The sequence below is a fragment of the Argopecten irradians genome, chromosome 3 (genome assembly GCF_041381155.1).
Source record: "Argopecten irradians isolate NY chromosome 3, Ai_NY, whole genome shotgun sequence".
Classification (NCBI taxonomy): Eukaryota; Metazoa; Mollusca; class Bivalvia; order Pectinida; family Pectinidae; genus Argopecten; species Argopecten irradians.
In genome coordinates, this window is record NC_091136.1 from 38,546,495 (window position 1) to 38,563,797 (window position 17,303).

Sequence of the window (17,303 nt, forward strand, 5' to 3'; positions counted from 1 at the left end):
TGTGGTGGAATCAAATACTCTTCATTGATAGAAAGGTCTAAGGTCCTTTACAAAAATTGTGAATTACATTTCCCTGGGGTCTCTCGTTTCCCCCTGGGAAGGGGGTTAAGTTTACCAGTTTATACAGGAAAAACACATTTTTTAGCATTATTTGGTCATTTGTAAAAGGAAATGAGTCAAATATTGTCAGAATTATTAGTATGAGATGGCCATTGAATCCTATTAACAAATTTTCCATGACTGACCCCCAGGGGCCTTAGGGGCGGGGTCAAATAGGCTAAAACTTCAAAAATCTTCTGAAATTCTGGAAATGGTAGAATCATATACTCTTCATAGATGGAAAGGTCTTAAGGTCCTTTAAAAAATTGTGAATTATATGACCCCAAGGTCTTGCGTTTCCCTTGGGTAGTGGGTCAAGTTGACTATAGTTTATAAAGGGAAAACACATTAATGAGCATTTTTTGCTCATTTTTCATAGGAAATGAGTCAAAATTGGTTAGAATTATTAGCCTGAGATAGCATGGTCCTGGCTGACTCCCTGGAGGCAGAGGGGCGGGGCAAAAAAGCTAAAACTTCAAAAATCTTCTCAAATTCTGGAAACGGTAGAATCAAATGATCTTTATACATGTTTTAGATGGAAAGGTCTTAAGGTGTTTTATAAAAATTGTGAATTATATGACCCTGGAGTCTTAGATTTCCCCTTGGGGAGGGGGTCAAGTTTATTTTAGTTTATATATGAAAAACACCTTTATGAACAATATTTGCTCAATTTTCATAGGAAATGAGTCAAACTTGATAAAAATTATTAGCCTGAGATAAAGTATTTTAACATCCAAATCAGTCCTAACTGACCCCTTGGGGGACCAAAGGGGTTGAGTCAAATAGGGTCAAAATGACTTAAAATTCCAAAAAAATCTTCAGAGTTCACAGGTTTGATGGAAGCAAATACTATTCATAGATTAAAAAGTCAAATTTATAAAATCACTGACTGACTTCAAGGGCCAGTATTATATATTAGTGTTTATGTCTTTGTTTCATTCTAAACGAACTCAGGTGACCGTTACGGCCCATAGGCCTCTAGTTTAGGTGACCCATTCATTTTCGTGTTTGACACAAAGCAGAAAGAATTAATATCCACTGTCAAGGTGAAAGAAAAATGCTTCGTCAATCTACTTTATTCAGATAAAAACAATATATATCCACTATCCAGACACATGAGATAAATATTTTAATTCTTTAAGAATACAATTTCTTTGAAATATCATAATCTCATCTTCTGAATAACTGTTGATCGCAAGATATGCTTACATAAAGTCCATGATAAACAATGAAATCTCATTCTAGCATTGCTTTGGAGTCCAGCTTCTTAGCTTCTATATCACACATGAAATGGAAAATCTCGACATGAACGAGTCACAGATGAACAAAAAACACACACAAGCCACATTTTCCAAAGTGGTTAAGACATTTTATCATGATTGTCTACTGGATAATGTTGAGGGTATTTTGCCACATGTTGTTTCATCTCATCCATTTGTTTTTGTAAGTGAGGTGGCACATCATCATAAACATCAGTGAACAAAAATTCTGGATTTGGCCGTTTCCGTTTTTCAGCTCTGGCAAAGGCTTCCATTATCTGTACAAAATAAAGAATATCCTAGTAATTAAGTGAATAGTGTATTGAATACATTAATCAATCAATATATTAACATAATTAAAACTGTTTAGCACAATAATTGTAACACTAAATAAATGTTCATAGTTACCAAATAGAACCTCTAATAATAGACAATTTAGTGACTGAAGATACTGTTTAAATATGCAGTAATTAGAGTAAAATTGAAAATCAACGTAAAAATTATGACAAAGTACCATTTCTGGATGTTTACTGAAAGCTTACATCTTTTTTGGATTGTTCTTTCCATTGGTTTTCCTGGTTATCGTCCCACCAGCCTTGTTTATCGAGGTACTGTCGCAGTCGAAGTATTGGGCTTTGTACATCAAAGGACTGAACTTCATTAAGCTGACGGTACATGGAGCTATCATCTGAGGTACTGTGGTGACCGACCCTGTGTTATTATAATGTAAAGTGAAAGTAGAGGGCTATTCACTAGAGGTACTATGGTGACTGACCCTGTGAATAATGTAAAGTGAAAGTAGAGGGCTATTCACTAGATGTACTCTGGTGACCGGCCCTTTGTTATAATAATGTAAAGTGAAAGTAGAGGGCTATTCACCTGAGGTACTGTGGTGACCGGCTTGTGTTATAATAATGTAAAGTGAGAGTAGAGGGCTATTCACTAGAGGTACTGTGGTGACCAACCCTTATCTTTCAATGTAACAACAATGTAAATGAATGAACAAAATTTACTAGAAACTGTATTTTACAATATTGTAAAAGTAAAATTGCAGTGTTGTTATATTAAAGGAGCTGTGTTAAAAAACTTAACGGTAGAGTATTTAAAAGTGAAAGTATAGAAATGGTCATCAGCGGTACTGTGTAACCAGTCTGTACAAGTATTGAAATTAGAGTTACAATCTAACCATAGATTATAATACCATGAAGACCTCTATATAACCTATTGTGTACTGACCTGTATGTCATGGCTTCTATCAGAACAGGTTTATTCTCTTTTACACAGATCTTTCTTGCAGCCTTGGTAGCGTTATAAACGGCAAACACATCATTTCCATCAATTCGGATTGTTGTCATACCATACCCAACTCCACGAGATGCTGAAGGAAAGAAAATTAAGACATAAATGTTCAATTTCTTATATTCTCTATGTCAACAAGGACATAGTCATTCAGATCCCCCGCCAATGGAGATATCAAAGCTGAAGTAAGTTTGATTGTGGAGACTTATGTGTATGAAAAAACACCAGGAAAAAGGAAGTTGAGCTAAAGAAAGATGGAGTATAGTTCAAGTAGAGCCGGGCTGCAATTGTTGAATCAGGTATACAGCCTTGACATTTATATTAGACTATATACACAAAGATGGATGGAGTTTTGCAAAGTAACATTTACCATTTACCATGATATTTTCAGCAATGTTTCCATGGTAACGGAAAAGGTGCAAAAAATGAAAACTTAAAAATAGCAAAAGGTACTACAAGACCATAAAAAGAATGTGTCTATGAAGTTTCGTGGAAATATCTCTGCTGGTTTTAGAGTTATGCTCCGGAAATGAACCTGCTACAAAAAATATGATATTTTCAGCAATGTTTCTATGGTTACAGAAAAAAGCACAAAAAGTGAAAATCTAAAAATAGCAAAAGGCACTACTAGACCATAAGACTAATGTGCCTATGGAGTTCCGTGCATATATCTCAACCGGTTTTCCAGTTATGCTGCGGAAACGAACCTGGTACAAAAATATGATATTTTCAGCAATGTTTCTATGGTTACGGAAAAAGTGCAAAAAATGAAAACCTAAAAAAAGCAAAAGGCACTACTAGACCATAAGGACAATGTGTCTATAAAGTTTCATGGAAATATCTCTGCTGGTTTTAGAGTTGTGCTCCGGAAACGATTCTTACACAAAAATCTGCCATTTTCAGCAATGTTTCCATGGTTACAGAAAAAAGTACAAAAAGTGAAAACCTTAAAATAGCAAAAGGCACTACTAGACCATAAGACTAATGTGTCTATGAAGTTTCGTGGAAATATCTCTTCTGGTTTTAGAGTTATGCTCCGGAAACGAACCTGGTACAAAAATATGATATTTTCAGCAATGTTTCCATGGTTACGGAAAAAATGCAAAAAATGAAAACCTAAAAATAGCAAAAGGCACTACTAGACCATAAGACCAATGTGTGCATGAAGTTTCGTGGAAATATCTCTACTGGTTTTAGAGTTATGCTCCGGAAACCATTCGTACGGACGGACGGACAGACGGACGGACGGACGGACAGAACCCATTTGTATATCCCCCGCCAACTTCGTTGGGCGGGGGATAAAAACTTAGTCATTCATTATTCTGTGCTTGATATGATATTGCAGTTTTTTAAAGTTACATATTTAAAATGATGATTCACTTATTTAAAAGAATAACATCCTGATAGGAAAACAAAGATATTTTACCAAACTATTTATAATTCAACTCCATAATCAGGAAATGTGATAGGAAACTAAAAATAGATGTCAACAGCAATGTTAATGATAATAATTTCTGAATTAAATCACTCATTCAGATTGCTAATGATATAACCAAATGTCATTCAAACATTTCCTTTCACAGTTAGATCGTACCTATACCATCTCCACGGTACTGATCCTCCACAGGAGTAGAGATGGCGTATCCATTGTTCCGGCTGTACAAATAAATTGTTGTATTAATACCAAATTGATCTGATGATGAAATGTCTGTTTTGCTTTCCATAAATACCGGTAGTAGCTTGGTAATACTTGAAAATAGTAATCTGTTTTTATATGTGCATGTGCATTTGAATCAGAATTAAAATTTTGTTCTTCACTTACTTCTTTGAAGACTCATTTTAGAATAATTATTCACCAGTAGGTACATTGTGCTTTGAAATAGAAAATTGTATAGATGTTTGATGCCGTTTTCAATAATAATAATAATAACAAGAGATCCCAGAGGGATCTTGGCGCCCACCAAAGAATGATCTATATCTGACAAAGGAAAGATGGATCTTTTCTCTACTTTTTAAACTTTTTCAAACATACTACATATAAAATTTGAGACAGATCGCTTCAGTACCTTTTGAGAAATAGCGGTAACAAACTTCAACTTTCAAAATCCAAGATGACTCCTTGGTGGCCATCTTGTTGATCAATCGGTCCCAAATCACAATATGCACAACTAGGGCCCTAGGGGAACCTACATGTGAATTTGAGAAAGATCCATTTAATACTTTCTGAGAAATAGCGATAACAAACTTTGAATATAAAAATCCAAGATGGCTGCCTGGCAGCAATTTTGTTGACCGATCGGTCCCAAAATGCAATATGCACAACTAGGTCCCTAGGGGAACCTACATATGAAATTTGAGACGGATCCCTTCAGTACTATCTGAGAAATAGCCATAACAAACTTTAACTATCAATATCCAAGATGGCGGCCTGGCGGCCATCTTGTTCACCGATTGGTCCAAAAATGCAATATGCAAAACAAGGGCCCTAAGGGAACCTACATATTAAATTTGAGAAAGATCCCTTCAGCACTTTTTGAGAAATAGGGATATCAAACCTTAACTATCAAAATCCAAGATGGCCGCCTGGCGGCCATCTTGTTTTTCCTATCAGCCTCAAAATCTGTATGGCACAAATATTGACCAAGGGTAACATCCATGTGAAGTTTGAACAAAATTCCTTCAGTAGTTCTCAAGAAATATCGATAACAAACTTCAACTGCCAAAATCAAAGATGGCTGCCTGGCGGCCATCTTGTTTTTCCTATCAGCCTCAAAATCTGTATGGCACAACTTGGGACCAAGGGTAACCTCCATGTGAAGTTTGAATAAAATCCCTTCAGTAGTTCTCAAGAAATATTGATAACAATTTTCAACTGCTAAAATCAAAGATGGCTGCCTGGCGGCCATCTTGTTTTTCCGATCAGCCTCAAAATCTGTATGGCACAACTAGGGAACAAGGGTAACCTTCATGTGAAGTTTGAACAAAATCCCTTCAGTAGTTCTCAAGAAATATTGATAACAAACTTCAACTGCCAAAATCAAAGATGGCTGCCTGGCGGCCATCTTATTTTTCCGATCAGCCTCAAAATCTGTATGGCACAACTAGGGACCAAGGGTAACCTTCATGTGAAGTTTGAACAAAATCCCTTCAGTAGTTCTCAAGAAATATCGATAACAAACTTCAACTGCCAAAATCAAAGATGGCTGCCTGTCGGCCATCTTGTTTTTCCGATCAGCCTCAAAATATGTATGGCACAAATATGGACCAAGGGGACCCTCCATGTGAAGTTTGAACAAAATCCCTGCAGCAGTTTTTTAGAAATAGTGATAACAAGCATTGTTTACGGACGGACGGCGGACGACGGATGACGGACGACGGACCACAGACGCAGGGCGATTTGAATATCAGATGGTGGGCTAAAAACTTTAAATCACCAAACGATTTATATACAAAAAATAGAAGCAAAACATATACCAGAAGAAAATGACAGGGCAGTCTAGTGTTGCAGCGAAGTTGAGAGCAGCATGGGCATCTCCCTCTGACGCAGCACCCTCACCGAAGTAACAGATCACACACAGTCCATTCTTAGCACGCTTAAAGGCGTAGGCTGCTCCAGCAGCTAGAAAGATAAATAACATGCTTTTATGATATTAATATGATGATTAATTTACATTTTTACAATCTTACATTTAGTAAGAAGAAATGTCACATTTATTTAAGATTGTAGTAAAGAGTAAAAAGTAGTAAAACTTTAAAAGCATAAATAAATTAAATTAAACTCATCTATGAATACATGTACATATAGAGGTTACACAAAGAGTGGTTGTTGGACATGGAATTAATTTCTCATTTAACATATTATTAAATTAAATTTTTCAAAGTTATTCGAACAATACAACAATCACTCTCAGACTATACAAGAGGCCCAGAGGGCCTGTATCGCTCACCTGGTTTTTTGTTAGTAATTATCACAAGACTCTGACAATAAGAAAAATAAGCGAAATTGACTCCCAAAGTTGAATTTTGAATCACAACCATACAATGATGCTATTGATACCATACAAATATGATATCAAATACATAGGTTCAGAGACAAAGTAATTTATATGAAAATAGTAGCCTAATTGACCTTTTTGACCTCGCATCTATTACCGTTTAAGGCCCCGAGGGTCAGCCCTATCATTTGTACAATTTCAAATCCCAACCCTATAAGGATGTAACCATTGCATTATGAGCACAATCCCATGTTAAGTTGCGGAGAAAAAGTCATTTATATGGAAATTTTTGGCCCCGCCCCTCAGGCCCCCGGGGGTCAGCCCTATCATTTGCTCAATTTGGAATCCCCAGCCTACAAGGATGCTACCATTGCATTATGGGTGCTATACCATGCTTAGTTTCAGAGAAGAAGTCTTTTATATGGAAATAGCCAAATTGGCCCCTTTTGACCCCGCCCCTCAGACCCCGGGGGGTCAGCCCCATCATTTGTACAATTTTGAATCCCCACCCTATAAGGATGCTACCATTGCATTATGGGTGCTATACTATGCTTAGTTTCAGAGAAGAAGTCGTTTATATGGAAATAGCCAAATTGGCCCCTTTTGACCCCGCCCCTCAGGCCCCGGGGGGTCAGCCCCATCATTTGTACAATTTTGGAATCCCCACCCTATAAGGATGCTACCATTGCATTATGGGTGCTATACCATGCTTAGTTGCAGAGAAGAAGTCGTTTATATGGAAATAGCCAAATTGGCACCTTTTGACCCCTCCCCTCAGGCCCCCCGGGGGTCAGCCCCATCATTTGTACAATTTTGAATCCCCACCCTATAACGATACTACAATTGCATTATGAGTGCTATCTCATGCTTAGTTTCAGAGAAGAAGTCGTTTATATGGAAATAGCCAAATTGACCCAATTTGACCCCGCCCCTCAGGCCCCCGGGGGGTCAGCCCCATCATTTGTACAATTTTGAATCCCCACCCTATAAGGATGCTACCATTGCATTATGGGTGCTATCCCATGCTTGGTTTCAGAGAAGAAGTCGTTTATATGGAAATAGCCAAATTGACCCCTTTTGGCCCTGCCCCTCAGGCCCCCGGGGGGTCAGCCCCATCATTTGTACAATTTTCAGTTAGTAGCCCATAAGGATGCTACCAGTCAAATTTTGTTGAAATCCGACCAGCGGTTATGGAGAAGAAGTCGATTGTTGACGGACGCCGGACGACGGACGCCGGACGCTGCGGTATCCCATAAGCTCACCTCGGTCCTTTGGACCAGGTGAGCTAATAAAAGCATGCACACGGCTCTGCCATGACGTTTACTTCCCGCCAAATAATCATCAAGCCATTGTTATCAAGTTCAAGTCTGATACAGACATGTTTAATCCACCAAACTCAACAGTAAGATCCTTTTTCGTCAAAATAAATTACACAGATTATTATACTACACATAAAAACGTCACGTTTTTGACACAACAACCACGTTACATACGGTACCCTTTAAAACAGCAGTTTTAACGTCAAGCAGCGATTACAACATAGCATGACGTCACTCGATTAATCATGACGTTGACAAATGATGACATGGCACTGAGAAATAAGTAATGTAGTCAAAGTAAGCCATATCAGCCAATCAGAATGCCAACAGAGTTTATACCATGTGTGGTATAAACAAATTGTTAATCAACAGCTGCATCATTTATTTGATACCCTGAGAGTTGAATGACACTGCCTATTGTGGTAGAAATCACAATAGCACATGATTAACAAACTAATCATGTTTCTGATATATGCCATATAATTTTGTTTTATCAAAGCCATGGGTACAGAACTTCAAAGTTTATTAAGTCAGAGCATTTAAAGTAAACATTTCTTAAAGACATTTTCTGATTTTGTAGAAGCTAAGTTCCTACTAAGCACTGCAACAATTGCAACAATTGTATACATGTACATGTATATGATAAAATCAAGAAAAGTTAATCCCATTTCAAACTGAAAAGAAAGAGGCTCACCTTGTGGCATCTGTGTTGCCAATGGAGACGATATTGTTACAAAACTAAGATCCTTAGACCCATAATGCACTGGCATCTGCCGACCTTTGCCCATATCATACATGTTACCATAGCACTGATCCATGAATTGGTCCAAAGTGAATCCTCGCCACATCAACACACCTAGTAATAAAGGTACCAGAGAGATCAACAAACAAATACAGTCAGACCTTGATAAAAGAAAACTAATATAAATCAAATACAGTCAGACCTTGATAAAAAAACTAATATAAATCAAATACAGTCAGACCTTGATAAAAATTAATATAAATCAAATACAGTCAGACCTTGATAAAAAAAATCCTACATGTATACATAACTCAAATACAGTTGGACATTGATAAAAAACTATGGTAAAACAATTCAAAGAATTCTTTAATAATTTGAAGAATACAGTTATTTTGTTGACTGTCACTAAAATATCTAAATTACTACAGGTAAATAAACATGTGGGTTTTACTATAAACAGAATGATTGGTAAACATATCTACAATAAAAGCTGATCAAATGATGAGATTAAATGGTGAGTTTGGTGACAAAGTCAGTCTTTGCAGTACAATTTATAAGCTTGAAAAAATTATCATTCGTACACTACAATAAATCATACTTTCGTGGCAAATTTGTTAGATATGCCTACATACTAGGCTTTGGTGCAAAAGCCAAATAAAATGACATGCATGACCTACCAGCCTCTCTATACTGGCCAAACACCATATCTTTGGGGTCGAGGGCAGCCGCTGACCCCATGTGAGTTCCTTCTTCTCCATAATTGGTCATATAAAATGAGATTCTTCCCTGTCTTTGAGATTCATACAAAATGTGGTCCATAGTGTTCAACAATGTCATATCTTTGTACATCTTCACCACTGTGTCTTTATCCAGCTGGATAACATAGCATGTCATATAGTATAAATATCATGTGATGTTACATAATACATAGCCCTCTAACCCGAAATAAATTATCATTGACCTATATATTGGTAAAGATTAAGGCTTTCAGACTTACCAATTAGATATGGATGTGATCTTTCATCATTACTTTACAATTTAATATTATTATGGTTTTGATAATTCAACACAATCCAACAAATCCCAGAATTATATTTCTCCTACTGTAAACAAACTTATCTTAGCGGCGACTTATTTTCGTGTTTTCATGCCAAACGATTTTTCAATGACATTTTAGTTTGATGAAATATAGTTTAAAAGCTATATTATATTGTGCTTGTATTTGAAACATTTTCACGTCAACTTATTTATGTGAATTCCATAAGACTGTACAATATGCAAAATTTAATCGCATGTGGAAAAAAAGTTATAAAGTTTACAGTATCGAGTCATTTCAGTAAGTAGGACCACACTCAGTAATACTGGGTATCTTTCCTAAATAGTGCTATGTACTTGTAAATGTGGTACAGACCAATCAACATAAAGGGAAACAATCCAACATATCATACTTGTGTAGCTACTTACTTTTGGATCCTCTGATTCTGACATGATTTCTCCATTTCTCATGACTCTATAGACAGGGATGCCCTCATCATTTTCTGGGACAAGGAACTCACACTTGTGTACAAATCTTGATCTAGATCCAGGAAAGTTAGGCCCATCAATTTCCTTAAAAATGAAAATTAATAATACCGTAATAATAATTATAATTACATATATATCAAAGGACCACATGTATTTCACTCATCTATAACAGGTTAATAGATTGAATCATGACAGCAAACTTAAATCAATTACTGAAAACAAAATTATTGCTTTTTCGGGCAAGCCTTGCCTTCATTGGGATTTAATTTACTTGGCTGATGGTGACCCCCAGATAAATGTCGGATAGTGCCCCCCCCCCAGGTACTTGTCTGATGGTGACCCCCAGGTACTTGTCTGATGATGACCTCCAGATACATGTCTGATGGTGACCCCCAGGTACTTATCTGATGGTGACCCCAGGTATTTGTTTGATGGTGACCCCAAGGTTCTCAGCTGATGGTGACCCCCCAGATACTTGTCTGAAGGTGACCCCCAGGTACTTGTGTGATGTTGACCCCCAGGAACTTGTCTGATGATGACCCCAAGATACTTGTCAGATGGATGGTGACCCCAAATATTTGTGTAATGTTGACCCCTAGGTATTTGTCTGATGGTGACCCCCAATAACTTGTCTGATGATCATGGTGACCCCCAGGTACTTGTCTGATGGTGACCCCCACGTACTTGTCTGATGGATGAAGACCCCAGGTATTTGTGTGAAGGTGACCCCAGGTACCTGTCTGATGGTGACCCCCAGGTACTAGTGTGATGTTGACACAAAATAACTTGTCTGATGGTGACCCCCAGGTATTTGTCTAATGGTGACCCCCCAATAACTTGTCTGATGATCATGGTGACCCCCAGGTACTAGCTGATGATGACCCCAGGTACTTGTCTGATGGTGACCCCTCGGTACTCGTCTGATGGTGACCCCATGTACTTGTGTGATGGTGACTCCAGGTACTCAGCTGATGGTGACTCCAGGTACTCCGCTGATGGTGACTCCAGGTACACAGCTGATGGTGACTCCAGGTACTCCGCTGATGGTGAACCTCAGGTGCTCGTGTGATGTTGACCCCCAGGTATTTGTCTGATGGTGACCCCAAGGTACTTGTGTGATGGTGACCCCCAGGTACTTGTGTGATGTTGACCCCCAGGTACGTGTGTGATGTTGACCCCCAGGTACTTGTCTGATGGTGACCCCAAGTTACCTGTCTGATGGTGACCCCCAGGTACTTGTGTGATATTGACCCCCAGGTACTTGTCTGATGGTGACCCCAAGGTACTTGTCTGATGGTGACCCCCAGGTACTTGTGTGATGTTGACCCCCAGGTACTTGTGTGATGTTGACCCCAAGGTACCTGTCTGATGGTGACCCCCTGGTACTTGTGTGATGTTGACCCCCAGGTACGTGTGTGATGTTGACCCCCAGGTACTTGTCTGATGGTGACCCCCAGGTTCTTGACTGATCGTGACCCCTAAGTACTTGTCTGATGTACTCCCATAACATGAGAGTCGAGTGGTCAGCCTTTTTTTATCGGACGTTATTTTGCTGACTGTCGACTCTCATTTCCGAAGGCCTATTTCTTTGATGCAGCTTCCGACGTCAGATGAAAGCGGAAAGAAAAATGCAATTATATCAATATCTATAGCTCTAACAGTGATAACATGGATGTGTACTTACACTTTAGGTATTAATTATTCCATTTATCTAGGAAAACCATAAGTTGAGGCCTCATAAAATAGTATTTTAGCGGATTAGATATGATGAATCCTTTCCCTAACATTTTGACCAGTTTTAAATATGGCGGCTGGTTACTACAAAAAACGGGACATGAATTCAAGCGGGCAGAATGCAAATAAAAGTAAAGGCAGATCAAGCGTTTTAAGGACTTTGCAATTCTTTTTTTGCTATTTAACGGCCGGATCGCTTTCATCGTGAAGTTTTGTCTGGGTCATGAAAGTTTACGTTAGGAGATGTAAATATTTGTTATAGATGAATTTTAAGGCTGATTTTGTCAAAATACTTGTTGAATTATGAACAAGAGGTAGGTATTTGACATTGATGACGATTTAAATATGATTTAAACATTTTATATTGTCACAATCCAAACTTTGAAAATGTTACCCTCAGCATCGTGTAAATGGCCTATCGGAAGTTAGAGGTTAGACACGACGTTTTGTTCCAAAAGTGTCTAGTCGTGCAATACCTCTAACATTGTTGGAGTATTGTCTGATGGTGACCTCCAGGTACTCAGCTGATGGTGACTCCCAGATATTTGTCTGATGTGAACCCCAGATACTTGTCTGATGGTAACCCCCAGGTACTTGTCTGGTGGGGACCCCAGGTACTCAGCTGATGGTGACACCAGGTACTCAGCTGATGGTGATCCAAGGTACTCGCTGATGGTGACCCCCAGGTACTCAGCTGATGGTGACCCCAGGTACTTGTGATGTTGACCCCCAGGTACTTGTGTGATGTTGACTCCTAGGTACTCAGCTGATGGTGACCCTGGTACTTGTTTGATGGTGACCCCCATGTACTTGTCGGATGGTGACCCCCAGGTATTTGTCTGATGGTGACATCCAGGTACTTGTGTGATGTTGACCCCCTAGGTACTTGTCTGATGGTGACCCCCATGTATTTGTCTGATGGTGTCCCCTTGGCACTTGTCATCAAAGCTGCGATGACGTAGCTCTGGTTGAAGATTTTTCTGTTCGTTTTACTAAGGTCAACATGGATTGATTTTCCAAAAGGTAGAAAAGGTTACTGTACAGTAGGCCTACACGTCATTCTGCTGAGCATCCAAGAATATTGACATTACACACAATGTACAGATATATACTTACTGAAGTTCTCAAAACAGCAGCGGAATGTATACATCTTAAATTTCGTGCAGGACGAGGAATTTTCGTTAAGTGACGATATAATCGTCCAAAGCACCTTGTTGCCATTTTGCAATTTATATTCGGAATACCTTTGCAGTTTTCATTGCGAACAGTCATGATCTAGAAGAGTTCCGAATGCATAACTTTGTGGGGTGAAATCTTGTACATCGTTCCTTTCCCTAGGCCCGATACTAAGATAACAGTTAATTTTTTACTTACATTGTATTTCGACTTTTTTATGGATATATACAGTTGTGTGACAAAATTGAGTTTGCAAAACTAAGGCTACTTTTATTATATAATCTTGCCATTTCAACTTTTTCAATAAGGTCAATCATACTGAATTCATGCTGATTTTGACGAAAACTCACTGTTATGCTGCTAATTCAATCTTAATAATATTTTTTTTCTGTTTTCTGTGTACAGATCATTTGACACATAAAACACGATTTTTTGCAGACACCATTTTGGTAAGCTTGTACATAATTGAGACCCACAAAGTTTTTGGTTTTGGTGCAGTTTATCACTTTTACATATAATTTTATAGCAAGGTCTAATATTATATGACAATATATTGCTTGAAGAAAACTGTTGAATATTGCCTTTTCAATACACAAAAGTAGGCTGAAATCTATTCATAAGTCACACAGACCCATTAATTTCATACAGTGCAAATTTTCAAGCAGATAAGGAAGATCGAGCCTGCTCCATATGAATGAAATATTGCGATTTTTAAAATATTTTTATTTAACAAACTGGACAGCCTTTTATATCAGTGTACCACAGGCCAGGTATTGTGACCCCAGATATAGTTTGATTTTTATTATATTGAACTTCTATAACCTTAGAAATAGATCAACACTTGTGACCCTTTATCCCAGTATGTAATTGGTGTGACAGTCTGATAAAGAACAAATAGAATTCCTTTTTTTTTTCTTTTTTGGTGCCACATGGGTTGAAAAGGATCAAAGGAATATTATCTTATTAATTGTTACTTTCGTTGTTCTGTTTCAGGGCCATGCTGAATAATCATTGAAGTTAATTACATGTACATGTAGATGCTTCAGTAAAAAAGGGGGCTGCCAGGCAGCGTGGTTAAGATGTCTCAACAAAATACCACAAGCCCTCCACCTCTGGGATGCGAGTTCGAATCCCATGTGGGGCAGTTGCCAGGTACTGACTGCTGGTCTGTGGTTTTTCACCGGGTACTCCGTCTTTCCTCCACCAACAAACCTGGCACGTCCTTACATGGTCTGGCTGATAATAGGATGTTAAACTCAAAAAATCGAAGTACTCGAATTACTGCAAATACAATGCAGCAGAAACAGAAAAATAAAATGAAATCAAATGAATTTCTAAAATCAAAATATATATATAGTATCTTAAATGAGGATCCATTTCATATGAGATTTTATGAAACGAGTCTAAGAAGTTATTAATTTTGCGATCCTTGGAAAGCAAAACTAAAAACTTTGAGACGAGGTTTCATAAAATCTCATATGAAATGAACACAAATTCAAAATACCTTTTATCACATAACTACAAATTCCTACACAACAAAAAATTCCACGTCAAAATGTATTCAGAAAATCTAGCAGAGGCCGCCATTTTGTCCCGCCGTCATAGTAATCCTGACGTCACGTCATTTTTCCTGACATCATTTTATTGTTTCTATCTGACCTCACAATGAATTTCCAGCCAATGAAAATTGCTCCAGGTCATATTACACTAGTGACATACGCAAAAATATTACACGGGCGAAATCACTGGATATCAGGCGGATTATGTGATAAAAACCCGACTTTATACCACTCATTACAAGAATATTCAACTAATCACAGAAAATACATGTTTTGTTTGTCGATCTTCTTAATTAAAATTCCTACATAAAATAAAAGATTTTAAAATAAAGAAAAGGAAAGTCTTATATTCATTAAAAATGAGTTTTTGTCCTACACTCTTGATTCTTGTGTTGCACATACACTTATTTAGGCAAAACCATGCACACATGAGGGCAGCCTCACAAGTTATATTGCCTTTACCTCAGATCTGTTTTCAACAATCATTTAAAAAAACATTATTTCAATGAACATAGAAAGAATCTCTGATTAGTTTACTTTATAACTCTTAGGTCTATAAGCCTTATATTGTAAATCCAATTTGAATTTGTAAGTTAGATTTAGGAGTCACCAGTGTGTATAGAGTGTGTATACACAGACAACAGTCTGGGAGTACTGACCTAGATGGAGCTGTATATTTTACCAATCAGAAAGCAGTCTTCCTATGACTGCTTTACAGGTAATGCAGTAATTGAAAGGCTACCTTCTGATTGGTCCAAAGGAACATTATTCGAAGAATAGGGAATTTATGAATGAAAGTTTATGAATGAAATAGTTCAAGAGGTCACTTCTAGATGTCATTGTAGGGCAAGTCCTACACATATAGTATACCAGATAGCTATAATACAAGCGCTATGCGTTGTATCAAAAATTCAGTAAAAATTATATGTAGTTTAAGGCTTACAGCCTCAAGAAGAATTTGATCAGTAACATGGTAACATTCCATAATCTCACTCTATGGTCGTGTGAAATACCTGTTTAAAATGGCCACCCACAGGGCCATGCTGAATAATCATTGAAGTTAATTACATGTACATGTAGATGCTTCAGTAAAAAAGGGGGCTGCCAGGCAGCGTGGTTAAGATGTCTCAACAAAATACCACAAGCCCTCCACCTCTGGGATGCGAGTTCGAATCCCATGTGGGGCAGTTGCCAGGTACTGACTGCTGGTCTGTGGTTTTTCACCGGGTACTCCGTCTTTCCTCCACCAACAAACCTGGCACGTCCTTACATGGTCTGGCTGATAATAGGATGTTAAACTCAAAAAATCGAAGTACTCGAATTACTGCAAATACAATGCAGCAGAAACAGAAAAATAAAATGAAATCAAATGAATTTCTAAAATCAAAATATATATATAGTATCTTAAATGAGGATCCATTTCATATGAGATTTTATGAAACGAGTCTAAGAAGTTATTAATTTTGCGATCCTTGGAAAGCAAAACTAAAAACTTTGAGACGAGGTTTCATAAAATCTCATATGAAATGAACACAAATTCAAAATACCTTTTATCACATAACTACAAATTCCTACACAACAAAGAATTCCACGTCAAAATGTATTCAGAAAATCTAGCAGAGGCCGCCATTTTGTCCCGCCGTCATAGTAATCCTGACGTCACGTCATTTTTCCTGACATCATTTTATTGTTTCTATCTGACCTCACAATGAATTTCCAGCCAATGAAAATTGCTCCAGGTCATATTACACTAGTGACATACGCAAAAATATTACACGGGCGAAATCACTGGATATCAGGCGGATTATGTGATAAAAACCCGACTTTATACCACTCATTACAAGAATATTCAACTAATCACAGAAAATACATGTTTTGTTTGTCGATCTTCTTAATTAAAATTCCTACATAAAATAAAAGATTTTAAAATAAAGAAAAGGAAAGTCTTATATTCATTAAAAATGAGTTTTTGTCCTACACTCTTGATTCTTGTGTTGCACATACACTTATTTAGGCAAAACCATGCACACATGAGGGCAGCCTCACAAGTTATATTGCCTTTACCTCAGATCTGTTTTCAACAATCATTTAAAAAAACATTATTTCAATGAACATAGAAAGAATCTCTGATTAGTTTACTTTATAACTCTTAGGTCTATAAGCCTTATATTGTAAATCCAATTTGAATTTGTAAGTTAGATTTAGGAGTCACCAGTGTGTATAGAGTGTGTATACACAGACAACAGTCTGGGAGTACTGACCTAGATGGAGCTGTATATTTTACCAATCAGAAAGCAGTCTTCCTATGACTGCTTTACAGGTAATGCAGTAATTGAAAGGCTACCTTCTGATTGGTCCAAAGGAACATTATTCGAAGAATAGGGAATTTATGAATGAAAGTTTATGAATGAAATAGTTCAAGAGGTCACTTCTAGATGTCATTGTAGGGCAAGTCCTACACATATAGTATACCAGATAGCTATAATACAAGCGCTATGCGTTGTATCAAAAATTCAGTAAAAATTATATGTAGTTTAAGGCTTACAGCCTCAAGAAGAATTTGATCAGTAACATGGTAACATTCCATAATCTCACTC

At 37.5% G+C, this 17,303-nt stretch overlaps 1 protein-coding gene across 1 annotated transcript; it reads right to left on the reverse strand.

Moving 5' to 3' along the window:
* Window positions 1-1,159: 1,159 nt before the first annotated feature.
* LOC138318498 (2-oxoisovalerate dehydrogenase subunit alpha, mitochondrial-like) lies at window positions 1,160-13,245 on the reverse strand. Its single transcript, XM_069260922.1, has 9 exons — window positions 13,088-13,245; window positions 10,178-10,321; window positions 9,391-9,586; window positions 8,666-8,827; window positions 6,132-6,276; window positions 4,252-4,313; window positions 2,595-2,736; window positions 1,901-2,069; window positions 1,160-1,636 (listed from the first exon to the last, which is right to left on the reverse strand). Exons 1-9 carry the CDS (start codon window positions 13,241-13,243, stop codon window positions 1,460-1,462), a joined length of 1,353 nt encoding a protein of 450 aa, XP_069117023.1. The 5' UTR covers window positions 13,244-13,245; the 3' UTR covers window positions 1,160-1,459.
* Window positions 13,246-17,303: the final 4,058 nt, after the last annotated feature.

Excerpts from the sequence above, each read along its gene's own strand:
- LOC138318498 (XM_069260922.1), bottom strand. The coding sequence starts at position 13,243 with ATGACTGTTCGCAATGAAAACTGCAAAGGTATTCCGAATATAAATTGC. Across the intron at positions 8,828-9,390 it reads TGGCCAGTATAGAGAGGCTG|GTGTGTTGATGTGGCGAGGA; the intron begins GTAGGTCATGCA and ends CTTTATTACTAG. Across the intron at positions 2,070-2,594 it reads ATAGAAGCCATGACATACAG|GGTCGGTCACCACAGTACCT; the intron begins GTCAGTACACAA and ends ATAATAACACAG.